An 18,522-nucleotide genomic window follows, 5' to 3' on the forward strand; every position below is an offset into this window, starting at 1 on the left:
AGTTGTGGTGTCACAGCCCAGGTCCCTTCCCATGGCCCATGTGTCCTCCCCAGGCAGCTGGGAAGTTGGCAGGACACAGAGGACCACGTGTGGCTCTCTCCTGGGGCTCTAAACAAGGAGAGCCCCTCTGCAGCTGCTCTGGGACCCAGTGCCAGGCTCCTGACTTTTTGGGTTGAAATGCACTCAATTTCCCTGCAGAGCTCAGGTGCATGGAGCCAAACATCTCAGAGGGGTCAGGAGGATTTTTCTTCCTGATTTGCTCAGAGCAGCAGCCTGGGAGCTGATGTTCTTCCTGGCTCAGCAATAGTCAGTGCCTGCATCCTCCCAGGGTTTCCCACTCCCATTTCTCTAGGGATAACCCAGAGAGCTGAGTTTGATTATTGACTCCTCAACCCTTCTGCCAGACCATAAAAGTCCCAGGAAAGCTTCACAGAGGGTAAAACAGAGTAGGCACAATGCAGTAGATAATACATAATAACAGAAATGTGAATTTTTAAGATAATCTAAGTTGATTACAAGGAGGAGGGATGGATGGGACATCAAACTTACAAAGACTTGCCAACTTTTCTTACTCAGGCCTGTCTCCTAACTGCATTTAGTTTCCAGTTTTCTGGTTGCATATGGCTGTGCCAAACCTTAGCTATTTGATTGGAATTCAGCTTGGGACGTGTCTGGATTCCTACTGCAGTTTCTGGACGGATGGCAGGGAGGTGGGGAATTTCAGCCCAAAACTCTTTGGCTAGGTTGAAAAATTGGACTCAATAAGTCCGATTATTCATCTCATGTTAAGGAAGAGGCCAGCAAAGCTTTGCTGGAAAGGTTCCTCCAAAGATTTGGGTGTTGGCTCCATGTTGCATGTCTGTATGGATGCCTTCACTATGGGAAAGCCAAAATTTGGCCTATAATTAGGTTTTCTTTATTACTTGAGATTACAGTGTGGTCATGCTCAGGAGAGTCTGAGTAACTTTGCAGGTAAATTCTTTGTAGATGCTGCACTGGCTCAGCCCTGGTGTCCATGCATGGGAAGGCTAAATGCCTGGGACTGATTTTCTGTGCTGGATTTGTTGGGAAAGGGATTTGCAGATCTTTTTTTCTTTGTATGGGATGGCAGAAAAACAAGCAAGAGGAGACTTTACCCCTATGTGTGAACCTGAGGACTGACCCAGAGGTTTGTTTTGACCTCCCATGGGAGGGCTCATCTCCTGCAGGCCACAGAAAGCTGATGGTGTGGTGTCCCAGGCTGGAATTTCTCTTGGAAGGGAAAGGCAGGCTGGCTGAGAGAGAGGCAAGCCCAGGAGAAGGGGGGAACAGATCCCTCCCCAGGGACTTGACACAGAAAACTGCTTCCAATCTCCTCTGAGGGCTTTTCCCAGCCTGAGGCAGACATCTCAGAATGTCTGGGTCTCCTTTAACTTCCAGAGAGCTGTCTGTATGTGGCACACCAGCTGTGGTCACCAGAGCTTCTCCCCACCTGAGGAGAGGCATCACTGCTCCCTTGCCAACCTGCATCCTGCAACACGAGCTCCAAGGGAAATCTTCCCACCTCCAGGATTTTGATAGTTCAGAATTGTTACAGTTCCCCCAAAGACCTCTTAACCTGGCTTTTGGTTTGTTGGGGGGGGGGGCTGGGGAGGACCTGTTGGGATCCATCTCCAGCACATGTGTCTCTGGCTGATGAAACTGGGCATTCAGTGGGATCATTGCCCAGTTTCTCCAGTTTCTCCAGTTTCTCCTGCAGCTTGCAACCACAGTGTCCCTTTGCTCTTGTGGGGGTCAGGGAGGACTTCATTAAGCAAGAAGTCAGAAGACATTTCTAAATATTACTCCTCCACTCAGCTTTTGCACTGCCATGGCTGAAAACCAGGGAGGACCAGAGGGTGCAGGGGCAAGACCACTGGCAGTGCTCTCCAAAGCAAGGGGACAGGGGGTGGGTGTAGAAACAAGATCAGAGTGGCAGGAGATCAGTGGGATTCTCCTCTCAGGCCAGGCTGTGATTTTTCTGGTCCCTGTGTTACAGGCAGACATCGTGCAGCTGTTGGAAGACCCTGGCAGTGCCTGGAGTGGTTGGAGCAGGGATGCTGAGAGCCCTGTGACAGCAGGGGATGCACACGGATGCACCTGGAGAAGAGGTAAAATCCCCACCCCCTCCCCAGCATTGCCCCGAGGTGGGACCTGCCCCATCTCATGATTGTGGGATGTGCAACCCTCAGGCAGTGTTTGTCCCCCCAGACCTGTCCTAATTGGGGCTCTGAACTTCCCAGCTCCCTGTGTGTCCCAGCTGTGGGGAGCAGGACACAGAGAGGGAGCCAGATCCTGAGTCCAAAATTGTCTGGGCTGTGGAACCAGAGCAAGGTCAGCCCAGGATTGAGGATCCCCTCAGGATCTGTCCTGCTCAGCCAGAGGGTCAGCATTTTCCTGGGTGGATCTTCCTGTGCCCAGGCCGTAGAGGGATGTTTGGGATCCAGTCTCACCTCCTCCTTGCTCCTTGCCCATGTGCAGAGGAGTCAGCAGCAAGGAAAGCTGCTGGCACCTCCAGGACCTCCTGCAGCTGGAGGGGTTGTAAGAGCAGAGACAGATGCAGCCCAGCACCTCTTCTTACCTAGATTTATAGAATGATTTGTTTGGGTTGGAAGGGACCTTGCATTAGGCAAACAAATGATTTTTTACAGCTAACAAGAGCTGCAGCTCAGCAAGTCAGAGGATCCACAGCCCATTGCTGGCATCTGGGCACCCTCACAGCTTCTCAGAGGTGATGCGACCTCTGTAACCCTAACCTTGGTTTCCAGAGGTAGAAGTCAAGGCAGGGATTTTAAATGGCCCACTTGAGATGTGAGGTAGGAGCAGAATTAGAGGGAGAAGTCAGGGATCCCATCTGCCTGCTGCAACTCGTTAGCTGGGCTTCCTGTGGAGGTGAAGACCAATATTGCTTTAAACCAAAATCAGGTGTTAGCAGCCCTCTGTCTGAGTCCCAGGAAAAACTCCTGCTGCCAGAGATCATTCCTGGTGGCACCAGGTTCCCTTGACTGCAGCTGCAGGGGTTACAGGCAGAAAAGTTTGCCCAGCCCAGGGGGTGTTTGAGACTCTCAGACTTGGCACCAGTGGGGTTATGAGCACCAAAAAGGCATCTTTTTTATCAAAAAAGCCACTTTTCTAGTTTGGTGCAGCACGGTGTCCTCCCTTTATCCTACTGAGAGAGCATCTCAGGGGTCATTCAGTAAGGAGACTTTTGCCAGAGGTTGAGCTGGCAACTTCTGACACCCTTCAGCAGAGTTTGTGTGCTGGGAGGAAGGGAAGTGTAACTCTGGCAGGCAAGCAGCTCTGCAGGAATGAAAAGTCAGCAGGAAGAATCCCACAGATTGGCACATCACGGATGCTTAGAAGCATTTAAAAAGAGAAAAAAAAAAAAAAAAAAAAGCAGTCACACCTATTTTCCCTATTTGTCTTATTTTCTGGCAGGCAGGGAGGACTTGGGAATGGTACCCTGGTAGCCAGCACATGCCACATTCCTGTCCCCAGCCCCAGGAGCTGCTTGGACAGCTGGGACACCAACAGCCCGGGTGGTACAGGATCCCTGCACCAGTCTGGGGCTGTTTGGGGTTGTGAGAGGAGCAGGAGCAGGCAGGTGCTCAGGGGTCTCCTCTCCAGATGGGTAAGGAGCCCCAGGCTTTGCAAAAGCATCACCCCTAGGACGATCCCTCCTTCCTTTTATACGGGGGGTGGGGTCCAGAGGTTTGAGGAGGATTTCCTCGGGCTGCCCTTCCCAGCTGGAATCCGTGGCTTTCCTGGGGGGCTCTGGTGACGCGGTGCCTTTTCCATTTGTAGGTAGGAGCGAGGCTGAGCTGAGCGCGGGGCGGGAGCCAGCGGAATATGAGCGAGAAGAGCCACATCCCAGCCTCTGCTGGAAGCTGCCAGGAGCCGCATTCCTCGGGCTCCCAGCCGGGCTGCAGCCCCCGGGCCGAGCAGGAGCAGCTCCAGTCTGCGGAGCCGGCCAAGGAGCCAGCCGGGCCCCGGGAGGATGCTCAGCCCCCGGGAGGAGCGGAGGAGGAGTGCGGGGGCCACCGGCAGCTGGAAACGACAGCGGCAGCTCCGAGCTCAAGGCTGGACGAGCAAGGAGCGGGGACAGACGCTGAGAGTGGCCCTGAGGACAGCCCGGGGCTGGGGGACGCTGTAGAGGCAGAGCTGGCAGCGGGACGGGAGCCGCGGGACGGCAGCGGGAGCGACGCGGGGGACTCGGGGTCCCCTTCCCTGGGGATACCCAGCCAGGCCCTCAGCAAGGAGTGGAGCCACGGAATCCTGGGCTCCTCGGAAGCTCTGAGCTCTGAGGAGCCCGAGGAGCAGCTCGGGTGAGTGCAAAGCCGCTGGAAGGCCGGGTTTGGGGGGTGTTTCTGGAGCCTCCTTGCCTGGAGTTCCTCCCCTCTCCCTGTGGAACTCAGCGGCTTAAAAAGCTGCAGCTGCTTTCATGGCTGACTCTGGCTTTTCACTCTTTTTTTTTTCTCTCTCTCTCTCTCTCTGGGCTTCTCACATTGCTTTTCCCTGCTCCAAACGCAGAGAAGCTGGGATCAGAGCCACAGAGTGGCTGAAGGCAAGGAGCAGCTTCAGGGATCTGGGGAGAGCTGGTGCCAGTTGTGCTCATTTTGGGGGTGTCTCACTTGTCAGCTGGAGAGGCAGCTCCAGCACCTGGGGCAGAGGTGCCTGAGATAACTTAGGACAAGGATGAAAGCCAGGGGAAGGTGGGGAGTGGGGCTTGTCTAGGAGCCCTGGAGGTCCCTGGCAGCCCCTGGCAGGTTTGCATCCCAAGAGCAACCTTGTTGGTAAGAGAGGGCAAAGCACTGAGCTGTGCTCCCTGCTGCACCTACCACAGGTGTCACCAGCACCTGGGTGGCACAGACACAGCAGTGAGATGAGGGACACCAGGGCCAACCTGTTCTCAAGTGCCTGAGGCAAAGCAGCAACATGTGCAATGTCCCCCAGTGTACCTGGCCTCTGTACTGGTGGCCTCTTTTCATGGGAGAACCCTCCAGGCTGGGGATGCTCCCCCCAGAGCAGTGTTTCCAGCTGATTTGATGCCTCTGCAAGTGCCTGGACTCCCTGTGGGGCTATGCAGGGTGAGGCTGAAGGGAATTTATTGGTCACTGGGATGAGGGAAGGTTTTTCCTGGGAAGAGTATGGATGCTTCTCCTCACCACCAGAAACCATCCAGGGGCCTCTGTTGTAGCCAGCTGAGGGCTGTGGTCTCTGTGAAGCTTTTGCCCTTGCCTAGGTACCTCTCCTAGCCTGGGGCAGATGCTTTGAACAGGAGAGTTCTGGAGAAGAGCAGCAGCAGATGTCCCAGAGAAGCGTGGGGACTTCTTGTGAGGAGAAGGTGTGAAAGGGGCCAAGTGGCCATGAGTGGCCTGGGAGTCACCTTCAGGCTGAGCCACTTGCTCAGAGTGGGGTCTGGAGCTTGGGCAGGACCTCCCTAATTCATTGCCTCTCCTAATTCATTGCTCCCTAGTCAAAAGCTGCTGGTTTGATTTACCCAAGGTCCCCAGCAGGAAGGACCAGCACTGCTTCAACCAGCACAATTGAAGATGTTGGAGAGGAAAAATATCCAGTGCAGGCTGCTGGTGTGCCAGCACCCCCAGAGCTGGGGAGCCAACCCAGGACAGGTCCCCCAAAAGCTCCAGGAGCTGTGTGGTTCAAGTCTTAGGTGCTTACAAATCTTTCAGGTTGCAAGGGAACAATTTTTTTTGGTATATGGCTCCCTGGAAGAGCTTGTGAGTTCAAGATTAAGGTAAGGATGGTCGGTGAATGTTGCTGCAATCCCTGGAAGTGCAATTATTTTAAAGTACTAGGGCCTAAATTGGGAGAAGTGGCAGGATTTGGAGATGATGCAACCTGACTGGGCTCTGCCTGCACAGCCCATAATCTTATGCTCTAAACATATTCATTTGGATAGCAAATAATTTTTTTGGAAGCTGAATGCACAAGGGACAAGTCACACACTGTATTCAAAGGCAGCTGGAAAAATTCAGGGACACAGCTGGAAGCTGGGAATGTGCTGAGTGCCCAGGGAATGGGTCAGCTCACTGGGTTTGAGCTCCTTAGCACTTTGACCACCTATCTCCAGGGTAAATGGCAGAAACATGGGACTGGGCCAAACCCAGCATGAAGCTGATCTTTCCTGACTCTAGCTGACTGTCTGGCTCTCCTAGATCCTTGTGGGTCAGGAGTGAAAAAGCTGACAGCTGGAGGGAGGCACTGAGAAGTCACTGTCAGTCTGCATCAGCTCTGAGTTTCCCCAGTTCTCTTCTTTACTTCCCTTCAGTATGTTGCTTTTTCTGTTATGACCCACTCTGACTAAAGCAGAACCTGGGCTTTCTCTGGCTCTGGACTAACCTTTTACCACTGGGCAGTCAGCTTCCCATTCCTGGGGAGCAAATCCCTTGTACATCAGCTGCTGTTGGTGCTTGTATGAGCCATTTTGTTCCCAAAGCTCAAAGTACTTTACAAGAAGGTGTCGAGTCCTGCTCTTCCTTCTGAACCCACAGAGAGTTAAGGGGTTAAAAGCCATCCAAGGGCATTGACTCCATGATGGGTCTGGAGAAAGAATCCACGATTGCCCCACTCGTGTGTCTGTGCAAGAAATGGTTGTGTAAAAAGTCAAGGAAGTGAAGCCAAAGCTTTACTGCTTCTGCTTAGCTAACTGAATCCCTTTCCCCCTTTCTTGTTTATCCCGTGGCATCCCCTGTGCCAGGGCATCCCAGGGGATGCCACACTCATCCCCTGGCATGCAGATATCCTGGGTCAGAGCCCCATTTTCCAATCATTGTGACCTTGGGGTCTTTCACCTTCCCTGAATCACAGGTTTGGGACTGATGCCTTAAAAACGTGGGGCTGCTGGGCAACTCCAGTTCCATTAAATCAAACCTACTGGTTGCAATGCAATTAAATGTACTGCTCCTTACTACACTAAAGCAATTGTTGAGCAATAAGTAGACAACACTTCTCTTTGGGGAGGCTGTGTCAGGTTCATTCACACGAGTGAGGCTTTGAACTCTCTCCCACCCTGCCCTGGCTTTGCTTGAATTGGATGCTTCTGGGCTGCTCTAAGCTGCAAAGTCTCTTGGTCCTCAATCTTTTCTGGGACCATACAAGGAGAGCTGTGATGAGCCTGATTTAGTGCCCACCCAGGACCACAATTCCTGGCCTGGTCTCTGCCCTCTGTCCCACACAGCCTTTGCTGGGACATTTAGAGGGACACAGGCTTGTTCACTTCATTGCCTTCTGTAAAAAATTGGGCTCAAGAGATAAATAAAGGGCTGGAAAACACAATCTCTGTGGTGTGAGCAGTAATAAAACTGACTCTGTGTGGTGAGAGAGCAGGACCCATCTACCTTGGGGTTATGGCAAAGGGAGAGCTGCTAAGCAATATCCAGGAGGTGCTTGATGGATTCTTCATGGGCTTGATGGGCAGGAGCAGCCAAGTGAACACCTGCAGGCACCAATCCAGTCCAAACCTCCAGGGATGGTCCAGGACTGTGGTGCATGGATGCTGCTGATGGGAATGAGGTGTTGCATGCTAAGAACTTCTGTGATGGCTCTCCTGGAGGATTTAGGGAACTCACAAGAGGTTCTTCCTTGGTGTGGGGACCCAGAGACTCTGTAGGGGAGAGGATAGGGGAGGTCACTGGGGATGGGGATCGTTGCCAAAAGCTTGGCAAGGGGACAAGCTGTCCAGGCAGGTCCATAACTCCCTTTGGTGGGGTCAGGCAAGGCTGTGAAGCCCTTCCTGTCACAAGGGGAGGAAGTTTTTCAAGTTCCTCCTGCTCTGTGGAAGGAGGGGATCATCTCTGGGCACGAGGTCATGGCCAGGCACTGCAGGCATGGATGGCTTGGTAAAGACAAGGGCCTGTGGGGTTCTGCCTCATTTCTGCTGCTGTCTGATTTGCTGCATGGCAGCTCTGATGAACTGGAGGAGAGTTTCCTGGAATGAAAGGATTATTATGTGGGTCTGCAGCCTCAGGAAAGCTTTCACTCAGGGCATTGCAGACCTGGGTTTAGAAATGGAGTCTCCACCAACTCAGGCATCAGAAAAGACTTTTAATGCATGCCAAAAGTTGTTTGTCAGGGCCTGTTTCATGCACATCCTGTAAGCACTGTGTGTGTGGCCATGGATGAGGACAGTGACCTCCATCCCAGCCAAAGGGAAAGCCACACACTGAGAGCCACCATGAGAGCATCCTGGTTGTGACACAGCAAATGGCAGCAGTGGCTGCTGGAGGTGAGGGGATAGGCTTCACCTGAGAGATTTGGGGTGGTTTAGGCAAGTCCTTGCAGTCTGGTGCATTCCAGGAGGGACTGAACCCTCCCAGGGCTCCCAGCATGTTGCTGGTTTTGCCTCAGATGCATTCTTCCAGTGGGGTTCATGTTGAGATGTCCCCTGGGATGAATACCCCACCATTCCAAACCAAAAAGAGTTGGGATTGCTGACAGTTACCTGTGCTTCCCTGGAAGGGGTTTTTTGCAACCTCCTTCCATGCCTGGGATGCTGTGCCTGAATCCCACAGGTGAGCTGGAAAGTGGTGTGGATCCTGTCCTGCCTGGATGTGTGGCCATCCCCTTTTACATCTCTCTCAGTGCAGAGGAATCCGTTTGTAGGGTGTCTTGCACTTGTGCCTCATCTAAGAAAAAAAGGCTGAACTTACAGCCTATTAATTGCTCCTGAAAAGCTTCTGCTTTTTCTCCACTATAAAAAGGATCAAGGACACTTGCTGCAGACATCCAAAGTTAGATGAAATGGCCTCGATCTTAAAGGATTTTCTTGCTTTTGAAGTCACCATAATTGGAGCACAGTGGGGTAAATCCAGTCCAGCCATGGATCCAGTAGCAGGTGCCAGATGCAAAGGTTTCCAATTCACTGTTCTGGCTTTTTCACTGGGGCCTGACCCAGTTAAGGGTTGGCTTAACCCCTGGGATCCCTCCTCAGAAAACTTCTTCAGCTCTAGAAGCTTGTAATAAAATAGGGAACCAGGGGACTCACACCCCAGAAGGGTCCTGAGGGTCTGTAATCACTGCTGCTACTTCTCTTGCATCCTCCCTCTGAGGGGAACAGTGCCAGCAATCACCTGGAGTGGTTTTTTTCCATTTCCCCTTTTGGTCCAGGTTTGCTTCAGGAGATGCCAGGCTGCTGTACAGCGAGGATGAGAAGGAACATTTTCAATTCAAAGACATCAGGGATGGGTTCAGCTCGACCTTTGAGAAGATTGTTGAGTCTGACCTTATGAAAGGGACATACTACAGCAGCTTGGACTCCTTGGATGTCCTCTCCCTGACAGATGAGACAGACAGCTGTGTCAGTTTTGAGGCTCCACTCACACCATTGATCCAGCAAAGGGTGAAGGAAAGCCCTGAACTCTTGGAACAGAAACTCATAGCCCAGCAGAGAGAAGTCCAGCACCACATGGCTGCTGAAAAGCAAGAGCAGGCAGCAGCAAAGCCCACAGAGGGGGATTTTGGAAGCCCTCTCAGGCACTCAATCACCAGTAGCAGGTCAGAAAATGTGCTGAGCCACTTGTCCTTGAAGAATATCCCAAATGGGTTCCACCTGGAAGGCTCAGAGGAAGATGCCACCAAGATCATTAACTCTATCAGGTAAGGAAATTCCTCTGGCAAAGGGCTCCTTTTCTTAGGGGTGTCCAAGTTCAGGAGCAAGATGTGATAGTGATGAAGCTGCTTTTTTTCTCCTTGTTTTTCCTCTGTCATGGCAGAGGAGCCAGGCAGCAACAGGAAAAACTTCCCTACCCATAAGTTAGGACTGCAGCTGGGGACCATGAGCCCATGGAACTAAACCAGCCAGTCCCCAGCGAGCCTCTGGCTCCTCCCTGTTCCCAAAGCCAAGATCCTAAACTGCAGGGGAGCCCAGGAAAAGCCATTCCCTGTGAATACCTCCCCAAAAGTTCTGTTGCAGACAGGAGATTAGCAGAGACTTCATCCTTTGGACCAGCTCAGCCCCAAACCATCATCATCCTCGGGAGGCAGCAGGACAGGTCCTTGCATGAGGGAGGCAGATGCTGAGCAGCCATGGGAGGTCAGGAGTGAGAACAGACATCCAGCTGGCCACAAATGTGCCCATAATGCTGTAACTGGCCTTGGGCAAGAAAATAAAGCTGCTACCCTAGCTCTGGGGCTGCCTAGGGGGTTGTCTGTGGGAAGAAGCATTCCTGCTGGCAGGCAGGGACTGGGAGAGGAGCAGCCCAGCAGTGGCAGCAGCTCTGCTCCCAGCCCCATGGGCAGGATTTGTGGAAGGGAGGTTTCTCACCCTTGGCAAATAAACTGAACTGAAGAGCATGATGGCTGTCCCTAAGATTGAAAGAGCTTTGCATCCCTTTTCATACCAGAGAGAGGAAGCTTAAAAAGGTGGTGAGGCCTCCTGCCTGGAACAGAGCATGGAATCCCATGGCTTGGAAGGGACCTTAAAGAATATCCAGTTCCAACCTGAGCCAGGGACACCTCACACCAGCCCAGGATGCTCCAAGCCCCATCCAGCCTGGCCTGAGACACTGCCAGGGAGGAATCACCCCTTGTGCTGTCTCTCCACACCCTTATAAAAAATCCCTCCCCAGCTTTCCTGTAGGCCCTGTTCAGGTCCATCCTTACTTCCCAGGGAGTAGTCACCCTTTCAGTCTTTTCCTACCCATTTGCAAAGAAAAAAGGACTCTTTCATTTGACCTGAAGTGAAAGAAGCTTTGCCCAATATCCAGTTGTTTTTTCCATATTCTATGGAAGAAACCAACAACAAAAAGGCTTTTTCTTTGGCTTTCATCACACTGATGCTCCTTGAACTGTCTCCTGTTCCCTGTGCAGTGAGGCCAGCTTGAAGGACACCTTGTCAGACTCAGACTCTGAGATGGGCAGCACGGAACAGCTCGACCAGGGCAGCACAGACACCTTGGCAAACGGGTGCAGGGTGGATGGGGAGGCTGCCAAGAGGTTGGCCAAACGCCTCTACAACCTGGAGGGCTTCAAACGCTGCGACGTGGCACGCCAGCTGGGGAAAAAGTAAGTGTGGGGCTGGGGGGTCCATGGAGATGGAAGCAATTGGAATGTGGCAAGGAAAAACACTGCTGGGGTGGGGAGGGTTGGGGGAAGGGGTGGGCATGCTCTGGGAGGACAGGAAAAAGGCAGGAAGGGAGAAAGCAGGTGGTAGCAGGGCTTGCTGGATGGAGTCGGGGCTGCTGGAGATCCTCCTGGTGGAAAGTAATCCAAGGCAAATGCCCTTGGAAGCTGAATCCCACAAATTGCTGGCCTGTGTTGGGAATTAAGTGCCTCGAGGTGCTGCCTGCCAGAATCAAGAGCTTCCAGCATTTGGTAGGAGCCCATCAGGACTTCCCCTAAAGCAATCCCCAGGCTAAAGGCTTTGGGATACAGACCTGGATCTGCACTGGGTTCCAGTCCTCAGGTTCTTAATTTCTGCACCCCAAAACCTTCTTGCTGCAGTGCCTCCTGACCCAGTCTGTGTAGATGGCCTAAAGAGGGTGATGCAGAGGCAGGTACACACCACAGCTCCAAGAACCTCAGGCTGGTATATTTGCCTGGGTAAGGCAGAAGGGAAATAAAAAGTGTTTGTTCAAAAGTGGGAGAGTTACAGATGTGTCTAAGGAACAAATGACAGCAATGGGTGTAGCAGTAACAGATTATTTTAGGGTGCCAGTGGGTGTGAAGACACCAATCCCCACTATCCTTCTCCTGGATCAGATATAACCTGTGCTGTTGGTTTATTTTTTTTTTTTTAATGTCCTTGAAATGTCTACCTCTTGTTTGGATCAGCAGGACACAACTGTCCCTCAGCTAACACCCAAACTTCCAGTACCAAGGATTTTCTGTGACTCCCAGCTTAGTCCTGGGACAGAAAAGGAGCACTCAAATATCTCCTAGAGAGGTTCTTTGTATCACCTGGCAGCATCCTTGTTCTTCTTTTCTGCTGTAGTTCTTGTAGCAGGTCCATTGCTGCTGCCTCAGGTCTTGCATCCTTCTCTCCTTTTTTTTGCCACGTGAGCTCTTGGAGTGGGGAGGTCTCAAGAAACTGAGCCCTGGGGAAGCATCTGAGTGTGTCCCTTTGTCCCTGCAATTCTCACACCTGCAATCCTCAGATTTCTTGGGAAGCTGTTTGGGAACTGACCCAGGGAACCCTTGGGAACTGACCCAGGCTTTAGGAGAAAACTTCTGTTTGGATCAGCTGGGCTTTTGGCATCAATCATTTCCCAGCACAAAAAATGATCAGAGCTGCAGGCTCCTGGACCAAACAGATGGATTTGCAGAGCAGGAAAGGAAGAAGGGTGAGGATAGGTGTGTTTTAAAATGGTTTTGCTTCCTGAAGCCAATGTAAGGCCAACTTCCCCCTGGGGAAGCAGGGGATGCTTCAGTGATGCTTTCAGGCCAGCTCCATGTAGGAGGGTTGTTCAAAAAGTGAATTCTCATTTTAAATTTTTAAACTAATTTAACCTTTTTTTTCTTTTCTTTCTTTCTGATTATTGGCAATTTTCTAAAAAAAAAACACAAAGAGAACACCCCAAAAACAAACCAAAACCCCAAACCCAAACCATTCATCTCTGTCAAACAAGTAGAAAAAGCTTGGCAAACAAGGAAATGGAGGTTGGGTGTCTCTTTCTGACACAATTCTGTGAGTTTAACCTCAAAAAACCTCAGAAATTACTTGTGTCTCTCTGAAGAGCCTGTGTTTTGGCAACTGAGCTCTCCATGGAGGATCCTTGTTCCTGAGTTTGTCTGTGGCATCATCTCAGCTCTGTCACCACTCATGCCTCTTGTTGCATGGAGTTTAAACTGTCTTATGGACAAGCTTTTTTTTTTTTTTTTTTTTTTTTTGCCCAGATGACTGTGGTACAAAAAGGATCCTGGATAACACAGACTGAGGTCTGTAGAACAGGATGATTCCTCTGTCCGTGTCCAGTGAAACAGGAATGGAACTGGGATTAAAGATCAGGGCACCTGTGCCATCTCCTGGGGTGGGCTGTGACCCAGTTGTCACTCAGCCCTCTGTGTGCATGGACCTCCCCAAACAGACCCAGGCAGCATCAGTCTGGGGGGTAAGGTGAGAGGAGGTGTGCAGGGGGTGACTGTGTGACAGGGCCACCCCCAGAGGATGCCAGACATGTCCCCAAGGACAACACTTTGCTTCCATCTGGGGATGTCCCTGCCATGGCTGAGCTGCAGGAGGGGCTGGGACTGGCACAGGCAGAGAGGAGGAGGAAGAAGCAGAGCAAAGATCTAAAACTCAGAGCAAGGCAAGGGTTAACCCTGGCCAGTGTAGGAGCTCTGGGACCCAGGAGGGCTCCATTGCTCTGGAACCTGGGGAGAGGGCTCTCATCAATGCCACTGGCTCCACATAGGGGTTTGTTGCCTCCTGGGGTTTCTGTCCCTCCAGATGTCCTGCACCACTCTCTGTTCCCCTCAGCAGAGCTGTCTGGAGCTTGTCCAGCCAGAGAGGAACCCAAAGAGGCAGCCAGGCTGGGGAGTGTTGGCACCACAGCACCTGACACAGACCTCTGGTCCTGAGGTCACAAATTCCCTGTGGATTCCTGGCTTTCAGGAAGAGCTGGTGAGCTGAAGGAGAGGCAGCAAGGTCTGCCTCCCATCCTGGGCTGCCCTGATGGGGGAATGGACCCTCTTCATCCTCCCTGACTACAGGTCCAGTTCAGGGTTTAATCACAGAGTCACAGAATGGTTGGGTTGGAAGAGACCTCCAAGCTCATCCAGCCTACACCTCCTTTGCTTAAATCCCTTACTGTTCAGGGATAAATCAATACTATAATTCATACTCATTAATAATCAGTATTCCAAAGCCTTCTGTAGCCTTCCAGAGGCTTCCCATCATTCCCATCACGAAGGTGCCCATCTCTGTCACTTTTCTCCTGCACAGCAGATCACAGAGCCACAGAATCCCAGAATGGTTGGGTTGGAAGAGACCTCCAAGCTCATCCAGCCCAACCTTTGCCCAACACCACAGTCAGCTCCTAAACCCTGTCCTTAAGGACCAGCTCCAAATGCCTTGTAAATGCCTCCAGGGATGGGGACTCCACCTCTGTCCTGGGCCATCCCAATGCCTGAGATTTAAATGAAGATAAAGCTCCAAGTGTAGGCCATGGGGATATCTCAGGAGCAACCCAGCCCCTCAGGCTCTGTGCTGGGCTGCAGACATGCCAGATCTTTGTACTTCAGAAGTCTTGGGCAGGGCCAGTCCTTCAAGGCAACTTGAGAGGAGTGAGACACTGTTCCTCTGGGTTAATGGCTACAGAGGTTTTTGTTGTGTGCCCAGAGTTCCCCAGCACCCAGGAGACTTGAGAGAGAGTTTCCCAGCCAGAAGGACTCAGGACATGTGAGGTGGGAGCTGGGCTGGGGAAGGCAGAGCCCTTGCTGGTTCCCAGCACAGCCAACACATCAAGTCCTTGACAGATGTGGAGTCAAGAGGATGCCAGAGGAAGCCTGGGCTGGGTTCTGGTTGTTCTTTGGCACAGAGGTGGGGATGTGGTGGCATCTTCTTTCACAAGCACGTGGTCATCTTCTGCATCATCACCTCACTGTGAGGTTCCAGGGCAAGTGAGCAGTGTCCCTGGGAAGCTGGCAGGGATCTGGATGCCAAGCATACGGGTAGTGCCTCAGACAGCCTCACCCTGGGGCCATGAGGACTTGTTCATTCCCTGAGCTAGCAATCCCAAATGGTAGGATTGCTTCAGGAGTGTGAGGCTTTGCACAGCTTTGGAACAGTCTCCTGGGCAGAGTCCAGCACACATCCTGTCTCTCAGAACTCAGCCTGGCCCTCTCTGCCCTGGAGCTGTCACACTGCTCTGTCACATCCCCCCCTGTCCCGTGCTTCCAAGCAGCATCTGTGCCAGAGGCTTTGCAGCATCCACCTCCCAGAAGAAGGTGAAAAAAAGCTGTGGGACAAGAAATGAGTTCTGTAACGTGTCCTGGGGTGAAACTCCAAGTGCAGCACTTAGCAATATGCTCCTTATTTTGGGGGGAGTTCTGCCTGGCAAGGAGTGAGCATACTCAGATCATCTCCCATTTCTTGCCAGCACTCACTGCTTGTTCTTGCACCTGGGCGACCTGAGTTGTGTAGATAGGGGAACTTAACAGCACCCATTCTGCCTTCAAAAGCAACAAGTGCCCAAGGATGCTCCAGAAATGTGCCAGGGGAATGGGTTCTGGAGAAACACCCAAGGATGAGCAGGGCCCAGGGACATCCATGGGAGATGCTGGGGTGAGAAGGTGGGATGGGAGTCAATGTGGAGAGCAGGAAAACTGAAGTAGGAGGAAGGGATGTGTCCAGCGATGGATGAGGTAAGAGAGAAGGTGCCTGAAGAGCAGAGGACATCCTTGTGGCTTCTTCCTACAAGCTGGTTTGGAGGGATGCTCTGCCTGGCCAGCAGCAGAGCAGAGGGGGACCCTGGGGACCCACAGCTCTCATTCTTTGTTGTCTTGGGCTGGCAGGCACAGAGCTGGGCTGTGGGCACCACAGAGCCCTTTGGAGGTCTTCCAGCAGCATTTCAAGCTAGGACAAAGCCCCCTTGGGTCTGGGGAAGATCTGCAGGGTATCACTGGGAGTTTGAGCTGGCCAGGAGGCAGCAGTTTGCTGGTCCTCCTGTACGCAGTGTCTTCTTCCCTGATGAAGGGGCTGACTACTCCCTCTTTAATTACAGTAACGAATTTAGCAAGTTGGTAGCAGAGGAGTATCTCAGCTTCTTTGACTTCACTGGCCTGACCCTTGACAAAGCACTCAGGTGAGCTGTCCCTGGCACCCCTGCTTAGGGCTTGGGCTGGACAGAGTGGAGAGGTGGGTTCCTCCTCCTCCTCTGGACTTGGTGATGCTGTGGAGGCTGTTGATGTGATAGGAGCAGGGACTGGGGGGAAGCTCCAGGTTTATCAGTTAAATCTTTGCTTTGGTGTCACGTTTAGCACAAGGTACTGCCACCACGAGGGGGCTTTGGCAGGAGGGCTCCACGACCTGCTTCCCTGTGGTGGGGAGCAGCTTTGCCAGGAATCCCATCCCGTACAAAAGCAGAGCAAGGGGGAGAAGCTTCTTCCCGGGGGATGGACGAGCCATCCTGGTGCCATCAAGGCAGCAGTGGGGCAGCTCTCAGCATGTTTCCCTACACAGCTCAGAGCTGGCTCCACAGACACCTTTTCCATTGCCCCTGCAGGGGCCCAGGGGTGTACAGGCTGGGGGGAGGACAAAGACCTTCCTAGCTGCTCTGAGGACCCCGAGTTCATCTCCCTCCTTAGCATGGGTGCCCCCCAGCAGATGGATTCCCATCTTTAAGTACCCCCTTCTCTTTGCAGGACGTTCCTGAAAGCTTTCCCGCTGATGGGAGAGACGCAGGAGCGGGAGCGGGTGCTGATTCACTTCTCCAGGAGATACTGCCAGTGCAACCCTGAGGAGAGCACCTCCGAAGGTACCACCTCCCTTCCCCGCTTCTCTTGGCCATTTCACACTCCCAGAACACCCCTTGTGACCCAGCCTGAGTGTCAAACCATCCCCTCCCAGCCGGGTCTGACCGGCACCCACTGAGCATCCTGCATCTCCTGCCTTTCTCTGGGATCCTGCCCCGATGCTCATCCCTGCCCTGGGGACCCCAGGTGCTGTACACAGGAGCCAGGTGAAGCCCCTCAGGGTCTGTCAGGGCTCCTCACTCCAAGTATCCAGGAGCTGTGCTGAGAAAAGCTCCTCAGGTGGAGCAGGAGCAGTGTCCATGCTTTGTGGAGCAGCAGGGGAGGTGGGAAGTGATTCCCAGGAGCTGCAAATTGCTGCAGTTGTGGTTGCTGGCAGCAGGCAAAGGAGTGGCTGGTGGTAGCTCAGCTCAAGACCTTGTCCACTGAATGGAAGAAGAGATTTCCAGGCAGGTTGAGGAGTGCTGGTGCCTTGCCATGCACAGGAGTTTTGTTCCTTTCATCACCAGCTGCAGCAGGAGAAAACACAGCTGGGTGAAATTCTGAGTGGCAGCTTCTGTTAACTTGTTTCAGTCCCTCTCCATTTTCAACTTCTTTCTTTATTTTAAGTAGATCTAGTTTCTTCTGCCATTTTTTAAATGGGAAAGGTGGTTTCTGGTACACATCAGCACATCCAGGTGTTGGCAGGTCCCTGCTCACACCTGCAGGAGAGCCTCTACAGTCCTGCTTGGTGGAAATGGTTGGAACTCAGGTTACTGGGCAGACACCAGTGCCAGCTGCTCCTCCTCCACCCCTTCAGCATGCAACATGTCCCTTGTGTCTCAGAGCTCCTGCTTGTCACTGTCTTGTGGCCTTCCCAAAAGTCACCAGTGCCCAATGTCCCTTGGCTCCTCCAGCCCCTCTGCCCAGCAAGCTGTTCTCAAACCAAATGACTTTTTGGCTTTTATCAGTGGGATCCCAATGAAGTCCAGCTTTAGGTTTCCTTTCCATCTGGTTGTATGATGGATGTTGTCCCCCATGGAACCAGAGAGGATCTTCCCCTGCAACTGCTCCTCCACTTGTAGACATGAAGCTTCAAGGTGAATTTTCAGCAGCAGACCTCATCTGGAATATCCCAGATGCCAGACCCCTTTTCAATACCTCTCCCTGGAACTGATCTCCAACATTATCCTATCCACCTGGACTCCTCCAGACAAAGCTCTTGGGACCTTCTCCCCTTCTGGCTATCAGGTGCCCAATGCCCACAGTGACCTGAGCAGGGGCTGAGCTGTAGCTCAGAGGATCAGATCCCTGACCCCATCCCATCCCCTCCCAGCATGACCAGTCAGACCAAACTCAAGCTTTGCCACAGCAACATGGGCTACAGGTCAGAAGAGAAATTAGATCCTAGCTTGAATACCCTGAGAGAAGGTGCCTGTTGATGCCAAATTAAAAAAAAATAAGTACATATATATATATAAACCTAGAAATTTAACTGTTCCATGACTGCGTGGCCCTCAGTGGAGGTGTCCGTGCTGCTGGCAGGACCTGTTTTAAATGTGTTACACTCCTGTAAATGACAAAACTGGGAAGAGTAAGGAAAGCTGGATCTGAAAGACAGGACTGCTGCTGGTGTCATGCCCTGCTCTGTACCATGTGGGGACACAGCCTGGGCTGTGCTGGTGGCTTTGCTCTCCTCTTTTGGAGAAGCCCAGACATGGAACTGCCTGGTTGTCTTTTGGCATGGTGTGGATTAAAAATGCAGGCAAAGAACAGCAGGTTTGGGGACACCAGCTCCACCTTGGGGCCATGTGGGACATGATTTGCCTGACCAAAGGGATACAGATGAAGATGTCAGCCCAGAACCTCCCCCTGAGACTCCAAAACCTGCACTGAGGAGGCAGTGGCTCTGAGCCCAAAGGTGCTGCTTGTGGCAGTGAAGGAACCATCTCATTAGGCACTGATTCTCTCTTGAAGGGAGATGTCCTCAGGACTGCCAGCCCTCCCAGAGCCATCTGTGATGTTTCCATGAGGAAAACTTTCCTTCCTTAGAGAGCAGGGCTCTTCCAGGGAAGGGAGGAGCTCATGTGCTCCCAT

General features: G+C 52.4%; 1 protein-coding gene across 1 annotated transcript in view; it reads left to right on the forward strand.

Annotated features, from left to right (window-relative positions):
• The first annotated feature begins 3,867 nt into the window (after window positions 1–3,867).
• Window positions 3,868–18,522, forward strand: part of PSD2 (pleckstrin and Sec7 domain containing 2) — a 37,346-nt gene continuing 22,691 nt past the window's right edge. Inside the window, exons 1-5 of the mRNA XM_008500779.2 lie at window positions 3,868–4,343; window positions 9,145–9,633; window positions 10,846–11,040; window positions 15,699–15,779; window positions 16,339–16,451. Of these exons, the coding sequence (XP_008499001.2) occupies window positions 3,868–4,343; window positions 9,145–9,633; window positions 10,846–11,040; window positions 15,699–15,779; window positions 16,339–16,451 (1,354 nt within the window). The remainder of the gene's footprint in view (window positions 4,344–9,144; window positions 9,634–10,845; window positions 11,041–15,698; window positions 15,780–16,338; window positions 16,452–18,522) is intronic.

Source organism: Calypte anna, chromosome 13 (genome assembly GCF_003957555.1).
Source record: "Calypte anna isolate BGI_N300 chromosome 13, bCalAnn1_v1.p, whole genome shotgun sequence".
NCBI lineage: Eukaryota > Metazoa > Chordata > Aves > Apodiformes > Trochilidae > Calypte > Calypte anna.